The sequence below is a fragment of the Eleginops maclovinus genome, chromosome 3 (genome assembly GCF_036324505.1).
Source record: "Eleginops maclovinus isolate JMC-PN-2008 ecotype Puerto Natales chromosome 3, JC_Emac_rtc_rv5, whole genome shotgun sequence".
Lineage (NCBI taxonomy): Eukaryota > Metazoa > Chordata > Actinopteri > Perciformes > Eleginopidae > Eleginops > Eleginops maclovinus.
In genome coordinates this window covers 26,548,392-26,567,396 of record NC_086351.1, presented here as the reverse complement: position 1 = coordinate 26,567,396, position 19,005 = coordinate 26,548,392, and the positions used below count along the sequence as shown (strand labels likewise).

The 19,005-nt window shown below is 43.3% G+C and overlaps 1 protein-coding gene across 1 annotated transcript in view; it reads right to left on the bottom strand.

Annotated features, from left to right (window-relative positions):
• LOC134861508 (E3 ubiquitin-protein ligase RNF19A-like) overlaps positions 1-19,005 on the bottom strand; it is a 28,200-nt gene extending 9,195 nt beyond the window's left edge. The window contains exons 1-5 of the mRNA XM_063878768.1: positions 18,797-19,005; positions 4,252-5,241; positions 2,472-2,680; positions 991-1,135; positions 76-238 (exon numbers count right to left, since the gene is read on the bottom strand). Coding sequence (XP_063734838.1) covers positions 76-238; positions 991-1,135; positions 2,472-2,680; positions 4,252-4,967 — 1,233 coding nt within the window. The 5' untranslated portion in view covers positions 4,968-5,241; positions 18,797-19,005. The remainder of the gene's footprint in view (positions 1-75; positions 239-990; positions 1,136-2,471; positions 2,681-4,251; positions 5,242-18,796) is intronic.

Genomic DNA, 19,005 nt, shown 5'->3' with positions numbered 1-19,005 from the left:
CAATGTTCTTCTTTATCCGAGGCGGAAGAAAAAGTACAAGCAGGGGAACTTAAAAATGTGTCTCCAGTTCCTCACCTTCCTCCCAACATAAACGGGGATGCCGATAATCATGGCGGGGATAGCAATGCCAGCGATTAGTGCGATGCCGACGGGGGCCCCAACAAGCGTTCCCAGCTGCCAAAGAATCTTTTTCTTCCTGCTCCATGGCTTCTTTCCCCAGAAAGTACAGCCTGACGGACTGAGAAAATGTAGGAAGGGAAGACACATTAAGGAAAAGGAAGAGAAAAAAAAGAGGCTAAGCTGCATTTTTCATTCATACAGTCAAAACTGGAATAGGTCTAAACCTTTTTTATCCTGCAGTACATCAATAAGGGAAAAGTGTTTCTCCCTGTCAAGACAACAGGGAGAGAGTATGCTGGATGGCTTTATGGCTATTCCCAAAAAAAGGTATTTTGGTTAAGCATGCAGGTCGGAAACTTTGAGAGGTGGAACAACCGTTTTACTTATTCAAGCCAAAACTTAGAAATAAAAACTGAAAGTGGACATTCTGATGCTGGTTGGATGTTTGGAGAAAAAACTAAACATCCAACCAGCATCAGGAGGTCCACTTTCAGTTCAAAAGGCAGAGCCCTTAACAATAGAACTACCTTACTCCTCTCTCTCTGAAGGCATCATCGCTCCAGTGGATGCTGGACATCGCATCTTATAAAACTAGATTTATTGTTATCTCCCAGTGTGGCAAATTTCCCCATAAACCTGTTTGTCTTTATTTTACAGATGTGACTAACACATTCAACTCATGTGGGTTGTAAAGTGCTTGTTGCTAGGTGAGTGATACAAAAGTAAATAAGGGGGATGTTGGATTGGGTAGTTAAGGTTTCCATGAGTTCAATTAAGATACATGGTATTCCTAAATTAAGTTAGGACTGGCTTTTGTAGGCATTATCTGAATGTGGGTGTATGAAGTTGTGTGTGTTTGAATAAACCGACCTCAGGTAGTGCAGGTCTGAGATCTCCTTCATGCACAGCCAGCAGAACTCACAGCCACACACAGCGCAGGTCATGTGGTTACAGCTGCCGTCGTTCATTTTGATGATGTAAGCAGCACAGCGCGGACATGGCTTTATGTCGTCAGCTGAAAGGAAAGAGAATGCCCATTGAGTGTGCATCATATCAGTGTGTCGCTGACTAGCAGTCACGACTCACCGTTAGGGGGTCGTCTCTACGTCGCTACGTTCTTCTGATTAGTGTCCACAGTGTGCCCGTTGAGCCGGGCTGAGCGATGTGGGGCTGCCCCTCGCTCACTGTAGAAATGAGCGTGCACTGGGAAAACTACTCAGCGCATGCTCGGAGTATTTCCTTATTCACTGTGTGTTGCAAAAAGCCCTCGCAGCCCCATATACGACTTCATTTTCAAAACAGATAAATCTTACAATCAATAAACAAACGCCTGCTTCATACTCCCTTATTGCACACATTTAAAGAAAATAAAGATAATAATAAATATGTTTTCTAATTATTACAGGCTACATGTTATGATATGTAGTCTCATAAATAATGAGGTGAATGGAAAGAATTGCATTTAAACTGACAGCGTTCTCCATGCCTATAGGTTGTGCAGACAGGATATCATTCCGTTTTCAAAATGTGTTGTAATTGTAGAGAACTTTGAAACTGAACGATCCCTTACAAATAAAGATGATATAATTATGCCGTGTGCCAAGACGTGATGAGTTGCTTGTTAATCACAGGAGTTATGGAAACAAACAATAACATTATCTGTGAACTTGTACAGATGATGTCACACAACACATGTGTTATCTCTTTTAACTGGTGACTGGAGTAGCTGCTGGGGGTTGAGATGCACAGGGTGCAATGGAGTGAGCACACAGCAGATTGACAGCTGGAACACGAACCAAGAAATAAATTGTGCATACAAGTGTAAACACTGCTCGAATGCCTTTGGTTTACTGTCATTTCAAAAAAGGGAAGACAAATGACATTATCAGTCATCCTGGAGTCCCAAATCATTTCTGGGATCAGTTTCCCTGTGGCACAGACTCTGACCACTTGTTTTTTTAATTCTGTCACAGTCCGACATTCTGAGGCAGCTGCTACACTTCTGCTGATTGTATTTATGCTTCAAAAATCATAAAAAAGTTGTAAATAGCTGGAGACTATCCATATGAAGGAATGTGTAAGTATCATAAACGTTAGTTTACCACAGATCGTATTTTTCTCAAAACTCCAAAATCCAATTCCCTTTTATCAAGAGAGCCCCAGCGTGCTAACTTACTGGTGGGCCTTTGTAAAAATGACGTCACTGCACCACTCTATTCCCTTCAATCCATCATCCAATTAAAAGGAAAAAACCATGTAACACTGCTACCATAGTGGTAATGTCTTGCAGATGATCTCTGCTCGGTTCAACAGTGTGAGTACATTGACAGAAAGGCACAGGATGAACAGACCTGCAGCTCCACTCTCCTGGCTGTAGCTGAGGGAGGAGGAGCGCACTGTCCTCAGGCGGAGGCTCTGGGCTCTCTGTTGCCGCGCTGCATCACAGGTCTGGTTGGGATGCCACAGCTGCTTGCAGTGGTAACAGAACTCTGTACCACAGCCTTCTCTGCCGCACGTGATCTTAGGACAGCTGGCACAGCCGAAAGCAATCACTGCGTAGCTGGTGGAAGAAAAGCAGAACACATCAGGAAATGCAAAGATATAAACCCTTGTCATGAAATCACAGAATGAGTTTTTCCTAAACGATGTGGGTGTCTGCAGTAACAAATGAAAAGACTTCTGAATAAAACTAGCACAAAATGTCAGCTACAAGAAAAATATATATATTTCAATAAAGCGTTGTTGCATATGTAAGAGACACAAATTGATACTAGCTAGCCAATGTCCTGAGGGGAACCTTGGTGCATGTGACGTAGACAGAAGCCTCCCAGCCCCTCTGTGACTGACCCCAGATTCAGTTTCAATCTCAGAGGCATGAGGAGCCTGGGAGACTTCCTTCGCTGTGGATCATTTGACTGCCGAGGTGGACAGTGAGGCTTTGCAGAGACACATCAATCTTTTTTAAAGTCATTGTTTAAAGCCACAACACTGAATACTGTGCAGACTATGGTCTGCAGAGGACTATTCTCAGGAAATAGAAGACAGCTTTTCTACAATGTCAGATTAATGCAACAATATGTCAAAAACCTCCTTTCCTGTCCCTTCCTTTTCCCTGGCACAGGATTCTGTTGCTGCACGGGTGTGCCTGAACAAGGTGCTTCTGGTTATGTGGGCCAAATGACTGTAGGCTGAAGCTGTTGTTCCCAGGAGAAGGGCATTGGTTCAAATTTGCCTTTTGTGCATATCCCAAAGTTCTCTGAAATGCAGCCCATAATAACCGCGTATTAAACTGCACTATGTTCCACCAAAGCTGTAGCGAGGAAGAGGAACAAATAAGAAGATAGGAGCAAGTAGAGAAATTATGCAGAAACAATGTTAATACGTTTGAATGGAGGAAGACTCTGGGGGGGGTCAAGAATCCAAGCACAGGAAATGTACATTTGCTCACAAACTTGTAAAGAAGGGAGGAAATAAGGACTTATATAAAAAAAACAACAGCATTGTATTACTACAAGCACCTTTTCAAAAGAGATTCTGCTATTCTGTAATAAAATAAATCAGCATGCTTTGTTTTTTGAAGCTGAACCACACAATACCAGCACACTGAACGATTTAGAAAACAACTGACTGAGGGATTCATTATTGCATCATTATTCATTTTCATTGAAAAATATATGGAATTCATCAAGGTATATTGTTTTATAAAAGCAAAACAAACATGGAGCTGCTTAAATATTCAAGGTTACTATGGCTAGTGGATGAGGTACAAACAGTAGCACCTGACCACTAACAGTTCCTGGAAGAAAACGTTGTGAGAGAAATCTAAAGAATGAAAGTTTTAAACATGATATAAACAGGTTTATTAAACACATTCCAGGCTACCTGCTCCATTAAAACAGGGGAAATAGTTAACCTCTTCTACCTCATTGAAATCATCACTCATTAAAGAAAGGTTATAGGTTATAGTGTTACCCTATGTCATAAATTTTTTAAGTTAGGCATATTTATGATATTCTAAGTTTCAGTGCTCTAATTTAAGAGCTGGAGGTAAACTGCCAGGAGATCCCCTGAAGTGTCCTTCTAGCTAATGGTTTTTTGTTGTTGTGCTGTGTATTTAAATTCACTTCTTACCCACAGTCCGGTGCAGGGCACCAGCGGCAGTCCGGGTCAGCCACGAGCCACCTCCTCAGCATGAACTCCTCGTATTTCTCCATGAGCGCCCGTTCACCCAGGATCATGCGGATGTCATGAGGGTTGAAGCGCTCCGAGCACTCAGGGCAGCTGATGTTCACACGAGACTCTGAGATTTCAATGCGCAGGTACTGCCGCAGGCAGTCCATACAGGAGCGGTGGGGACAGGTCATGATGTCAGGGAAGCTCTCCCTGGAGTGGCGCAGAAGGCACAGCGGGCACTCCAGTAGATCTGTCGACCCCGCACCCCCCACCTTAGAGGAGGAGGAGGAGGTAGTGATGGCAGAGGAGGAAGGCCCCGAGGCAGATGAGGTGGAGGCAGCAGCAGAAGAGGCAGCTCCGGTCCCAGCCACGGAGAAGAAGGCAGAGTGCTTATCATGACACATCTCAGAGTGGATGCTCTCAATGCTGGCGATTCCATCCACACCCACCAGCCCAAGAGGTCCTGGGTACTGGAGCTCTCTGGCCCTCTGGTGCCCTGATTTGGGCTCCCGGCCTCGCCGTCTGAACAGAGAGGCCAGGGAAAGGCGCCTTTTCTTGGGGGCCTTCTTCACAGAGGGCAGAGAGATGGAGGAAGAAGTGGACTGCAGGTCTCGGTCAGAGCCCATCACCCCTCCGATACCACCAGCCAGCGGCTGGTGCTTCTCCAGGCTCATCTCCAAGGAGGGAGGGGGGTGGGGTGCCAGCGGGGAGCCGGGGCCCGGGAGCCTGTCCCTCACATGTGGGGGAAGGTGTTGAAGTGGGATGGGGCTGGGAGAGGGGGTAAGGTGGTGGATAGGGGAGGGGGATCCAGGGTGGGGGGACAGGGCTCCAGAGGGCCCGTCTGGGTTTAAGACATGGTGGCTTCTCCTGATCAACCTTGTGGTCACATCTAATAAACGGATTTTGGCGGAGGGGAGGGGGTCACCTGCTGCAAAACAGCAACAGAACCTGGAGGAGCAAAACAGGAGACAGAGGGGAATGGCAAGAGGGGGGAAGAAGTGTAAAGGGGGAGAGAAGAACAGAAAGGAAAGAGTTAAACATGTTAATGTTCAATATCAAAAGCCACTCACAGTCATAATGAGATGAAACACAAAGTAATTTTACTTCCAGAAAAGCATTCTTAAAAGCTATACCTCAAACTGTAAAAGGAATAAAGAAAAGGAGGTATTCATTATCTATTATGCTGTCCTCTCCACAAGTCTGCCTAAACCAGAGTGAATCCATTTGATACTTCACATAATTTAAAGGCGATTTAGTTTTTTAGGCATGCCGTTGTGTACCTTCCTGCCTTTGCTGGTCACATTCAAAACATGTCAATCACAGGAATATCATGGAACTGTAGGCAATGTGGCTCACACACATGTGCACAGAGTACAAATAAAACATAACAAGCATACTGTGAGTAGTAGTTTGCCTCCGTAATATATCATTTCTGTGCTGGGGAACAGTATGATTGATAAAAAGTCCACAAAGGTTTCAGATCATCAAACAGGTAACTCCACCTGGTGCTAGATGCTGGGTTGAGATAATGTGGATTGAATAGAATTCTCGACGTCACATCCAAGCGATGTATGAAGCACATTCCACACTGCATTCACATGTTATGCGCTAACGTTGCCGTTGTGTTTCAATGGAGAGAGCTGTGCATCCGACTCGGGGGAAGTGCTACCCTCCGCGCTGCGCACCGCTGGAAATTGTTGCCGGGTGCTGCACGCTAAATTCATATTAAGACTTTGACCTGGTTACCGCTGAAATTATGATGCGAAACCAATCAGATAACAGCTATATGTAACTGCAAACGGAAACAGAGGAGGTAACCATAGAAACAAAACATAGCTGGCTGTTTTCAGCTCAAGGCTCTTTGCCAAACCTCACGATGAGAGCCAATCACGTATCGTGTGAATGCAGCTTCAAGCTACGCGATTTAACTGAGCCATCTCTATCCAGCAATTAAAACCCTGAGATAGGAAGCAAAAGCTCTGGAAATAACTAGTTAACGGACCATAAGTTTAGATTATTTTATCAGTGTAATTATGAGGATGTTGCCTGTCCTCACAAATGGTGGATGTACCAATATGAGGCTAAATTGAATATGATGACACTGCTAACTTCCTTCAATTTATTCCCTCAACGCGGCCTTCCAATACTCTAATGTTTATGTTATTCAATTAACAATGTGTCTCAGTCAATATCACAGCTGGTAGTGCAGGGTTACATGGCTGAAGAGAGAGACAGTCACAAAGCTGGAGGAGACGACAGAAGGTTGACCACGTTAAACGGTGTTGACACAGAGCCGTCCTTTTTGTGGGGCTAAATAAAACTTAACATAAAGATGTTTCATTCCTTAAAGATCTTCTACAAATGTATGATCTTGCATCTGATTTCAACATTACTTTGTAGCTTATATGTAATTTCACAATTTCCTGCTTGACATAATTACATCTCTGTAAACCCCATGTCTGAGCATGTCCGTGTGACTAGTCTCCTCGCAATAAAATAATAGCAGGACAGATGGCTTATGAGCCAATCTGATAAATGTTCTCTTTCACGCATTTGAGAGTGAGAGAAACAAAAGGCCGAAGAGGGAGGGAGATTGTACACTACAACAGTGCACAACTGCAGGCAAAAGAAGCTAGAGCCCAAACTCACAAGTCTATTGTTACATTTCAATAACATCCATACACATCTAGCAAACACTGGTCCTCACCTACAAAGCCCTCCCCATCCACCATGGCAGTCTTCAGCGTTTGAAAGCTAATATCATCCACACTCAGGACAGAGAACTAAAACAAGTATTAACCTGATAGTTACACTGATCCAGGGCTGTTGACAGGGTTAAACATAGGATTGCACCCCTGTACTAGTGACATCACTCAAGGATTCTACATCTGTGTTATGCTTTGTGTTTCTGGGAGTGGTGATGAGAGAGGTGGAGAGAGAATGTCTGTTATTTTAGTGTTGCACCCGAGGGCCCGCTTGCTGGCTGGGTGTCCATCCCTGAATAAACATGTGTTTATCTGTGTCTTGGTTACACCTTGGCCATAAAACATGCTGTGGAAACACAAACACATAAACACAACCATAATCTACCCACAGAGCTGCAGGGGCCTACAGAGCATGCTCTCGGGCTGTGCCACAACAACAGTGTTATTACATCCAGTAACTGTACTGAAGCTCTTAACAGACAGGGGAGACATATGTGTATAGAGGACATTTTATAGTGCATTTTGCATAATAGGGGACCTTTAATGTTTTGTTTTTGATTTTTACTGTATTGTGAATCTTGGAACTCCACTGTTATATTTATCAACTAATCAGAAGCAGAATACTTTATTAATCTCAGAGGGAAATTAGGGTCCTACTACATTTCTGGTATCCTGAAATCCCTAAAACTAAGGTTTAATCAACTATTAAAAGAAAATTGCAGGTAAGCTGCTATTATTACGTTAGTGTCCGTCACAAGGCTTCCACCTCATCTTAAAACAGCTGAGGGACCCCAGGCATATGGCTGCTGAGAATGTGTGTGTGTATACATATATACAGTTCTCAGCATAAATGAGTACACCGCCTTTGAAAAGTAACATTTTTAACAATATCTCAATGAACACAAAAACAATTTTCTAAATGCTGACACGACCAAGTTTAATATAACATCTGTTTAACTTATAACATGAAAGTAAGGTTAATAATATAACTTAGATTACACATTTTTCTTCAGTTTTACTCAAATAAGGGTGATGGAAAAATTAGTACACAGTACTTTGTTTGGCCTCCATGATTTGTAATGACAGCAGCAAGTCTTCTAGGCATGGAATGAACAAGTTGGAAACATTTTGCTTCATCAATCTTTTTCCATTCTTCAAGAACGACCCCTTTTAGAGACTGGATGCTGGATGGAGAGTGATGCTCAACTTGTCTCTTCAGAATTCCCCATAGGTGTTTAATTGGGTTCAGATCAGGAGACATACTTGGCCACTGAATCACTTTCACCCTGTTCTTCTTCAGAAAACAGTGGCCTTAGATGTGTGTTTAGGATCATTGTCATGTTGGAAAAGTGCACGACGACCAAGGGCACGGAGTGTTGGTAGCATCTTCTCTTTCAGTATAGAGAAGTACATCTGTGAATTCATGATGCAATCAATGAAACGCAGCTCCCCGACACCAGCAGCACTCATGCAACCCCACATAAGGACACTGCCACCCCCTTGTTTCACTGTAGGCACCATGCATGTTTCTTTGTATTCCTCACCTTTGCGACACCATACAGTTTTGAAAAAAACATTCCAAAAACATTTATCTTGGTCTCATCACTCCAGAGTATAGAGTCCCAGTAGTCTTCATCTTTGTCAGCATGGGCCCTGGCAAACTCTAGACAGGCTTTTTTGTGCCTGGGCTTTAGGAGAGGCTTCCTTCGTGGACGGCACCCATGCATATCATTCCTCTGCAGTGTACGCCGTATTGTGTCATGGGAAATAGTCACCCCAGTTTGACTGTCTACTTCCTTAAATAACTGCAGTGAACTTGCATGCCGATTTTCTTCCACCGTTCTCATCAGAAGACGCTCCTGTCGAGGTGTTAACTTCCATGGATGACCTGGACGTCTCTGTGAGATGGTTGCGGTTCCATCTTTTTAAAACTTATGTACCACTTTTTGCTACAGTATTCTGACTGATAAGTAAAGCTCTGCTGATCTTTAGCTTTCACCTTTGCGGTGTAAAGAAATTATTTTTCTTTCTCAGGTCTTGTGACATTTCTCTTCCATGTGGTGCCATTGCTAGTGTGTGTGTGTTGATTGCACAAATTATTTGTTGGCAAGTTATAGTTTTACTTTTTTTCTTAACTCTTATTTTTGCTCGTTACTGAGAAAGTTTTGCTGAACTTTTATGACACAAAAATGACTCCATAGGAGAGGAGCTTCAATGCCTCGTTTATAATCTCCTTTAGTTTAGAATGCTCTGGATCATCCTTTACGAAAGCAAAAGAGAAAATACTGCATACAACTTACCTTTTCACTCTTTTTACTCAAATTCCTACCTTGGTAATGAAGAATATTTTTTTCTTTACTGTTGTCCATGTTTCTAAAGCATAGTAAGGTAATCTTGATGCAATTATAGAAGTCTCCCCATGGCAGACACACATCAATATAACCCGCTGACGCATCAAAATGATGTTGGATAGTGTAAGAGCAGTTGCATTCTTTAACACAGAGTTGTCTTTTTCTAAATCTTTAAGAACTCCCCATCACATCTTTTCTTAGCCCCATGACAGTATAGCTCTCAGTACCTTGGGTAGATGACCACCTACCATTGTTATGGCCCAAATGGTCAATACATGTTTTAATAAGAGTACAGTGATCATTTGTGTTTGCATAACTGTATGTGCACAAAAAGAACACACTGAGCAATCAGAGAGAAAGCTGATGAAAGCTGGCAAACATGCTAGAGCTTTCCTTGGGGACAGTTTATTCCTGAGAGAGAACAGATCCAGTTCAGACCTCAGCTGACCCGCTGAAGCATGGGAGCGTACCGCTCTCACTTAACCCAGGCTGGGAACCATGATACAGCCTGCGGTCCTCTCAACATAAAAGATCTTAAATAAATATAACAAACCAACTAACAATCAGTTCTCGCTGAAGTTTTTTCAAACTATGTTGACACACTGGTTAAACATTAATCCTGATTAAACCTTTCTAAAACCAAGCCTTAGTTTTTCCTAAGTCAAGGAAGGTAAATCAGCACATGTTGCTAGAATACCAGCAGGAGGGGGAACACCCCGGGAGACTCAGCATTGCAACAGAACGATAACCATTCCACTTTAATAATTACAACCTGTTTTATAACAGGGCTTAATTACTGCTGCATGGTAAGGTTAGGCTCAGCTCAACTGGCTTTCAGTACCAGGTAGTTTATGGGCTGAGCGTCATAGGAGTGCTACTTTAAACTGCTGTGATATCAGCTTCAACATTACATACACACAACACAGTGCATCTTTGGAACAGCAACCAAACAGAGGAACGCATGTACCTCAGTAGTTGGCAAATAAGCATTTTTCAAAATATGTATGTATGTATGTAGGCTTTTAGGCAGGTGGGCGTCTGGGCGTCCTCCTCCACTAAAAATAATAAGAAATTGGACGCCCTACTTTTAGGCAAGACGCCCTAATTTTTTCCTCCGCTGTTTTCTCCGGTAACTTCGCAGAATGTGATCAAAATTTGCCGATTCAAGCCAGAATCTCGCGAAAATCGCGCTAAGCTCACATCTCGCGAGTGACTCGCATTGCACTGGTCGATTTTCCATTATGCGGCGTGGACGGGCGCTGTAATGGTGGAATATCTGATATCTCTTAACCTTTTTCGCGGGAAGAAAGTGCAGGTAAGCTTGAAACTTTTAACAATCTTTACAAACATGACAGAAAGCCTGATAACTATAGCAGTATTTCTGAGTTTTTCTGGCTTCTTTGGTGGCAATAACTGTCGATGAACCGGGGGAAAAACAACAACAAAAACGTCAGGACGATGCGACCGGCGAGAACTGTAGTGGGGAGGGGGGCGCATGAGATCAAAATGTGTATGGTTCCTTTGAATAATAGGGTGCTTTTACTTTTAAAAGATCGATAAATGGATGTTGTTTGTGGAGAACAGTGTACTTTTCCACTATTGACGCATTTACAGTTGATAATGTCCTTTATAATAGTTGACTGATTTGATTTGATATGAAGGCTAAATGAAAAATAAGGCTAAATGAAAATCTTTCTTCAAGTTACTGTGAAAGATGAGGAAAAGAGGAAGAACACAGACAACGAAATCCAGCTTCTTCCAGCAGAGTAGTCATGTAAGAATTGTTTTCTTGTGTGACTGTTCAAAGGTGTGAAAGGTCAGAAAACCATCACAAACACATAGCTAAAACAACTGTATGCTAAGTGTCTTGCATATAGATTAACAAAATTGAATAAGTAGACATACAAGATGTAAGTGACAATTAAGCTTTTAGCTTCAGTTACACTCACTGTTCTTTGTATTAGCTTATGAAACATATTATATTGTATATCAATCAGTGTAATTATAATATTACCCAAAAATTATCTGGTCTTCCCCACCCCCCGACACACACACATACCTCCTCCCAGCCTCAGCACAAAAATAATGTTGTAACAAAGACAAAAATGTGGCTGTATTCCACAAAATTTGCACCTCAAAATGCAGGAAATAGTGTTTCAGAGAGGTATGAATTTCAAAATGTTTCGGGGGGGATGCCCCCGGGCCCCCATTCAATACAACGCGCGAGCGCCTGCGTTGCTACGCCATTGAAAAAAAATTGGATACCCTGTAAAAAAATCCTAGCTAAAAGCCTGTATGTACGTATGTATGTATGTATGTATGTACAGTGGGGCAAAAAAGTATTTAGTCAGCCAACAATTGTGCAAGTTCTCCTATTTAAAAATATGAGAGAGGCCTGTAATTTTCATCATAGGTACACTTCAACTATGAGAGACAGAATGAGGGAAACAATCCAGGAAATCACATTGTAGGATTTTTAATGAATTAATTGGTAAATTCCTCGGTAAAATAAGTATTTGGTCACCTACAAACAAGCAAGATTTCTGGCTCTCACAGACCTGTAACTTCTTCTTTAAGAGGCTCCTCTGTCCTCCACTCGTTACCTGTATTAATGGCACCTTTTTGAACTCGTTATCAGTATAAAAGACACCTGTCCACAACCTCAAACAGTCATACTCCAAACTCCACTATGGCCAAGACCAAAGAGCTGTCAAAGGAGACCAGAGACAAAATTGTAGACCTGCACCAGGCTGGGAAAACTGAATCTGCAATAGGTAAGCAGCTTGGTGTGAAGAAATCAACTGTGGGAGCAATTATTAGAAAATGGAAGACATACAAGACCACTGCTAATCTCCCTCAATCTGGGGCTCCACACAAGATCTCACCCCGTGGGGTCAAAATGATCACAAGAACGGTGAGCAAAAATCCCAGAACCACACGGGGGGACCTAGTGAATGACCTGCAGAGAGCTGGGACCAAAGTAACAGAGACTACCATCAGTAACACACTACGCCGCCAGGGACTTAAATCCTGCAGTTCCAGACGTGTCCCCCTGCTTAAGCCAGTACGTGTCCAGGCCCGTCTGAAGTTTGCTAGAGGGCATTTGGATGATCCAGAAGAGGATTGGGAGAATGTCATATGGTCAGATGTAACCAAAATAGAACTTTTTGGTAAAAACTCAAGTCGTCGTGTTTGGAGAGAAAGAATGCAGAGTTGCATCCAAAGAACACCATACCTACTGTGAAGCATGGGGGTGGAAACATCATGCTTTGGGGCTGTTTTTCTGCAAAGGGACCAGGACGACTGATCCGTGTAAAGGAAAGAATGAATGGGGCCATGTATCGTGAGATTTTGAGTGAAAACCTCCTTCCATCAGCAAGGGCACTGAAGATGAAGCGTGGCTGGGTCTTTCAGCATGACAATGATCCCAAACACACCGCCAGGGCAACGAAGGAGTGGCTTCGTAAGAAGCATTTCAAGTGGTCAAAAATACGTTTTTGCCCCACTGTATGTATGTATGTATGTATGTATGTATGTATGTATGTATGTATGTATGTATGTATGTATGTATGTATTAGTGATGGCCCAAAACCCGTGGGTCCCGCGGGCTAGCCCGTGGGTCGGGCGGGCCGGGTTGTTTTTTCCGTGGAAAATGCGGGTAGCGGGCGGGTCGGGTAAGAAAATAGCCCTACATCATAGTGGGAAGGTGGCCTAATATTATAGGCTCGCAAATGAGATATGTAGCCTACCATGTTACGGTATTGTGTGAGTTTCTTTTCTTTTCGTCTTCAAATTGCGGAGAAAATGCGAGTGTTCCATAGCCAATCATTTGACAGTTTTGTTTATGCTACATTATGGTTGATGTTCTCTGGCTTTATAATGCGACCGCCTGTTGTGTGTGCGTGCGTGCACTGCTGTGTGTTAAGAATAAAACTATGTTGTTTGGAACATTTTGCCGTTCCATGATTGAGATTCCGTGAATGCCTAAAGTAATGCATCATATAAAAGTTTGGGACAATCAAACAGCAGTACAAGGTGAGCAAAACCCCTCGTTAATAGGCCTACCGTTTGGCAAATCACGACGTAAACTCATTGGTATCTTTTTTTTTTTTTTCTCCCATTTTCGCGGGTTGGGTCGGTGGTTAAAAAATCAGAGCGTAATTTTGCGGGTCGGGCGGTGCGGATTGGCTGTCACGATGGGTTGGGTTGGTGCGGGGGTTAAAAATCCTTAACCCGCGCATCACTAGTATGTATGTATGTATGTATGTATGTATGTATGTATGTATGTATGTATGCAGGAGCGAGTTGTTTCCAGTCCCACTGCAGTCTGCATGTCATTGTGTCCCTGGGCCAGACACATCTGCTCAGCTTGTATGGAACCTCAAACTAGCCAATCCCAAAAAAAGTACCAGGTGGTATCTACAATGGGCAAAAGTGAGTTGAGCAGAGCCTTTCCTTTAAGTACGAAACGCTTAGTAGGTCTAAACTTAGCCAGTAGTTCTAGTGAGCTGTTTTTCTGTAAGCAGTAACCAGCATGTGCGTTGGGTCACGTACGATTGGGTGAAAGGAAACCACCAATAAACAGAAGATGAGAGATACACCTAAGGAAAGGAAAGGGAGACAATAGTGATGGCAGGCTTGGAATGAGGCAGGCCACACACAAATGTTAACAGTGAAACATGCAGCAGCTGAGCCATTGCATTCAGTCAGTCAGTATCACTCCAGCTGCATTCCTGGCTGGGCTGTCTCCTGTGTAATGCTGCCCCTATGCACATTCCTGTGCCGTTAGGGGGGCAGGGACAGTGAATGCTTTAGTGAGGCTTCCACTGCATCATGAACAGACACAGAGCAACCTCTTGGCAGATAAGCTAACAGCTATTGACTGATGTATGATGAAAGTTTAACAGTGTCCCTCACGTTTGACCAAATTGTAGAGCAAACTGAAAACTCGGGGTGTGGTCAGTGGCTGTATCAAACCGAGTGAACCTTGTTCTAGTGTGTTTACAGAAGACATTCAAAACCTAATCAGTGTGATCATCCTCAGTTGCAGGGATTAAAGACAAACATTATACAAAGAGAAGATTGAGAAACATAAGCCTATTGGTCATGCATTGTGTTTTGAGTCTGACCCTACAAGACACAAAGGCTAAAAAAAAAACGCTGTAACAACAAGAAAGGCCTTATTGCATGTACAAAGAGAGGCAAGGCAGAAACAGGGAGAAAGGTTTCCAACCCCGACAAAGCCAGTAGTCTCCAGCTGCCCCCCTCCCAGACTTCCCCTCTTTCGTCCTACACTTGACTCAAGTGGGGAGGAAATGAGGTAAACATCCTGGCATTTCAGCTCTTCTGAGAGCTAAAAGCTTGGGGAGAGGGTGTAATATTGAAAGTAATTGTAACTTAGGAGAGGGCAATACAGTTCCTCTTGAACTGCTAAGAGACAAAAAACACAAGTGAAGACAAAACAGCTTTTACCATGAGGCAACTGAGATTCAGCCACTTGAAAAGATGTTGCTGTAACATTAATAACGCCATAAGCATCTCCTTAATATCTGTGGTTTATTTGTAGGAACTATGTACTGTGTGTCATAAAGAAGTTTGCGAGACTATGTTGGGTGGACCACACACCCTTGTCTGTGGTCCACCCAACATAGTCTTGGTGGTTCAGTGGAAAATCACATTTTAATGTGATATGCAAGTTTCTCAGGCAGTTTTACAGCTAAATTATAATGTTGCGCCAATACAATTTGTATTCATAAACAAATTGTATAGAAAGGGTTCATACATCAAATTGTAAGCCCTCACCTCACTTACCACAAACCTTTTCCTTATAATATCTTCCCATACACTGCCAAAAGATTTAATATAGGTAGAATGTTGTATTGAGTGAAGAATTGCTTGTCATTTTGTAAAGGACGGACTTGGCTTGGGAAGTGGAGGGTGGCTAGTTAAAGCTCACCAAGAGACCAAAGTAGTGGTCAAATTTCACTGTGTGCTGGGCTGTGTACATGTTTGTGACAAATCAAGAGGGTTTCAGTTAAATCCTACAATTTCATAATTGTGATGTAATACTGACACGGTATCACTGCAAAAAAAAATGTTGATCAAAGCGCTCGCAGCCCACCTAAAACTTCATCTCATAAGTCAAAGCTGATTGGCTCTAAGTGTGTGTGTTGCAAAAAGTGTAGTTATAAAAGGAGAAGAGAGAGCTGAGACTACATCACCTGCTGTAAATCATTTAAAAAAAGAACATCACGAACGAAAGCACGCCACATCACTGCACCCCGAAAATCAAAGTGAATGATGCGGCAGGCTGGTCCATTTAGCTGAAATTCCATTGCAGCAACTCACAACAGTAGTCAGTACTGTGTATTGCCCCCCCCCCCCATGCTTGTATGCATGCCTTACAGCGTATGCATGCTCCTAATGAGACGACAGATGGTGTACTGGGGTATGTCGTCTCTGATCTGGACCAGGGCATCACTGAGCTCCTGGACCGTCGGAGCAGCAACCTGGCGGCGTCGGATGGACTGAACCATAATTTCCCAGAGGTGTTCTATTGGATTAAGGTCAGGCAAGCGTGGGGGCTAGTTGATGGTATCAATTCCTTCATCCTCCAGGAGCTGCCTGCCCACTCTCAACATGAGGCTGGGCATTGTCGTGCACCAGGAGGAACCCTGGACCCACTGCACCAGCGTAGGGTCTGACAATGGGTCCAATGATGTCATCTCGATACCTAATGGCAGTCATGGCCGTTGTCTAACCTGTAGAGGTATGTGCATCCTTCCATGGATATGCCTCCCCAGACCCCCACTGACCCACCAACAAACCAGTCCTGCTGAACAATGTTACAGGCAGCAGAACGTTCTCCAGGACTTCTCCAGACCCTCTCACCTCTGTCACATGTGCTCAGGGTGAACCTGCTCTCCTCCGTGAAGTGCACAGGGCGCCAGTGGCTGACCTGCCAAATCTGGTGTTCTCTGGCAAATTGCCGTCCCGGTGCCGGGCAGTGAGCACAGGGACCACTAGAGGACGTCGGGCCCTCAGGCTACCCTCATGACGTTTCTGATGGTTTGGTCAGAGACATTCACACCAGTGGCCTGCTGCAGGTCATTTTGTAGTTGCCTGTCTCCTGGAATCTCCTCCATGCTCTTGAGACTGTGCTGGGAGACACAGCAAACCTTCTGGCAATGGCACGTATTGATGTGCCATCCTGGTAGACTTGGACTGCCGGTCAACCTCTGTAGGGTCCAGGTATCGCCTCATGCTACCAGTAGAGACACTGACCCTAGCCAAATGCAATACTAGTGAAAAACAGTCAGAAAAGAAGAGGAGGGGGGAAATGTCAGCGGCCTCCACCTGGAAAACTATTCCTGTTTTGGGGGTCCCCTCATTGTTGCCCCTCTAGTGCACCTGTTGTTAATTTCATTAACACCAAAGCAGCTTAAACTGTTTAAGCCCCCCCTCTGCTACTTAACTGACCAGATCAATACCCCAGAAGTTTAATTGACTTGATGCTATACTCTGATTAAAAAGAGTTCCTTTATTGTTTTTGAGCAGTGTACATACAGTCTAGTGTTTTCATGCCGAAGCATTACGGTTGTTATTGTTAAGTGTTGCTTTGTGATAGCACAGGGACTAAGCAAACAGTCCAATGCAGATTTATAGCATGAACACTAGCATGGATGCCCCAAATACTTGCAAAAGAGGTGAGATATTTCTCTCTGTACTGAGTTACTTCAACACTGACGTTCAGCAAGAGTTGAGCAATAACTTGCAGTTTGTGGCACGGCAAGATTTCAAATTAACATACAACAAACCAAAGTAAGAGCCACCTAATCATTCATAAATGATTCATGAACACGTCAGAAATGTATAAACAGTTAAGCAAAATGAGATAAATACGTGAACATCCAAGGTACATTGTTCAGATGCATGTCCAAATGATTTAGTGTTCCCAAATTTGGTGAGGCATCCAACAACAAGCCTTTCAGATGTGTTTACCAAAGAGCAAGAGAGGAAGGTAACACATCTGTCCTGAGAACAAAGACAGGTCTCCATGCTGGCCTAATAACCTTTCTTTGAAAGAACACACAGGTCTGCACAACCTTCTGCTAAGCCCAGGGAGGCCAATTCAATATAGTTTTCCAAGACTGAGTTTTAACACTTCAAATTGCTGTACACATTTAAATGGACCCAGTTATTGCCGTATGAAACCATTTCTTTTTTTACAGTGAAAACTATATTTGGGATGTAATAACACTGTCAGCAATATAGCTCAATATACAACAACTCAGTTCTCCACATAGTCCAACCTATTGGACTGAGCTAGGGTACCCACAATACAGGTCAAGAGGATGAGTGGTTGTGGCTGCATAACTCTTCAGTCTGTTTTTATCAGTGGATAACTGGGACAGGGCAAAACATATGGAGCAATTTGTTTGTCTTTCTTAAGCCAAGGACGATAAGCAGAACAACTACACTGGATGGCAGCAGGAGAAGACTGGGCTTGATATAGACATTCACTTCATTGACAGTTCAACTACATGCCCGGTAAGAGGCAATCGCATTTTCCTTCCAGATTTGAGCATTGGTTGATTAATTGCACAACAACTGTAACATGATAAAGTAATCTCAAGCTAGACTTTATATCTGTTGAAACGTGTTTGCTTTTTATCATAACTGATGGAAGATCTCAATGTTGTATCTCAGATTGGCACATATTACAAGAAGAAGATAAAGAAGAGGCACCAAAGGTCGTGACAAAGTCATATGCATGTCACCTGAGGATGCCCACAAAACGGAGGATTTAAACACACAAAACAGAGCCTTACCGATTTCTCACCTCAAAAAAATGAAAAATCTCAAGCACTTAGTAGCTACCGACCAAAGAAATACATCCAATGTACTCGTAACACCAATACCCGTTTTACAATTTAGTTCATAGTGTGACACAAACAAAACCACCACTGTTCTTCTGATTCAGTTTTTATCTTGTCATGACAGTCTTGGGCAAATCCACCCTAGTGCCTGAGTGTAACACTGCTGCAGGAACTTGCTCGGTAACTCTAACTCTTATTGACTACCAACTTAAATGTAAAGATCATATATTGGTAAGCAGCTGTTATAAGGGCAGAGGCATCAGCTGGCGTTCAGTACTTTACTGTTCCATGTCTGCGACTTCCCAATAACGTTAGATTGAAAGCTAGCTTAGCTAAATAGTTCATTGTGTTTAATGTCAAGTTTACGTCAGCTAACAAATGATCCAGGATGAGAACATGGCATATGACGTTAGCAGAATAAAGCTGTTAGCCACTAGAAAAGGTATTAAGGCTCGCAGCTTCTCTTACGTACAATAATCAGAACGCTAGCCAGCTAACTAGCACACACAACGAGCGTTGGGCGCTGGTTAGCAAGGTTAGCGGTTAGCTACAAACGATGAGAACATACCGTCTGTTGCTAGTGACACTTGTTCCGCAGACAGTAACGAAGACGAGGGAAAACGTTCTATCTTCCAAAAACGATTCAAGTTGAGGGATGAGTGTCCCGGGGTAGTGCTGTGAATTACTTCCCCACTGCTACTACCACTTATTTTCCTGCTCTGTGTTCGGTCCCACCTATCCGTTCCGTTTCGAACGACAACAGCTCATACAGAGCTC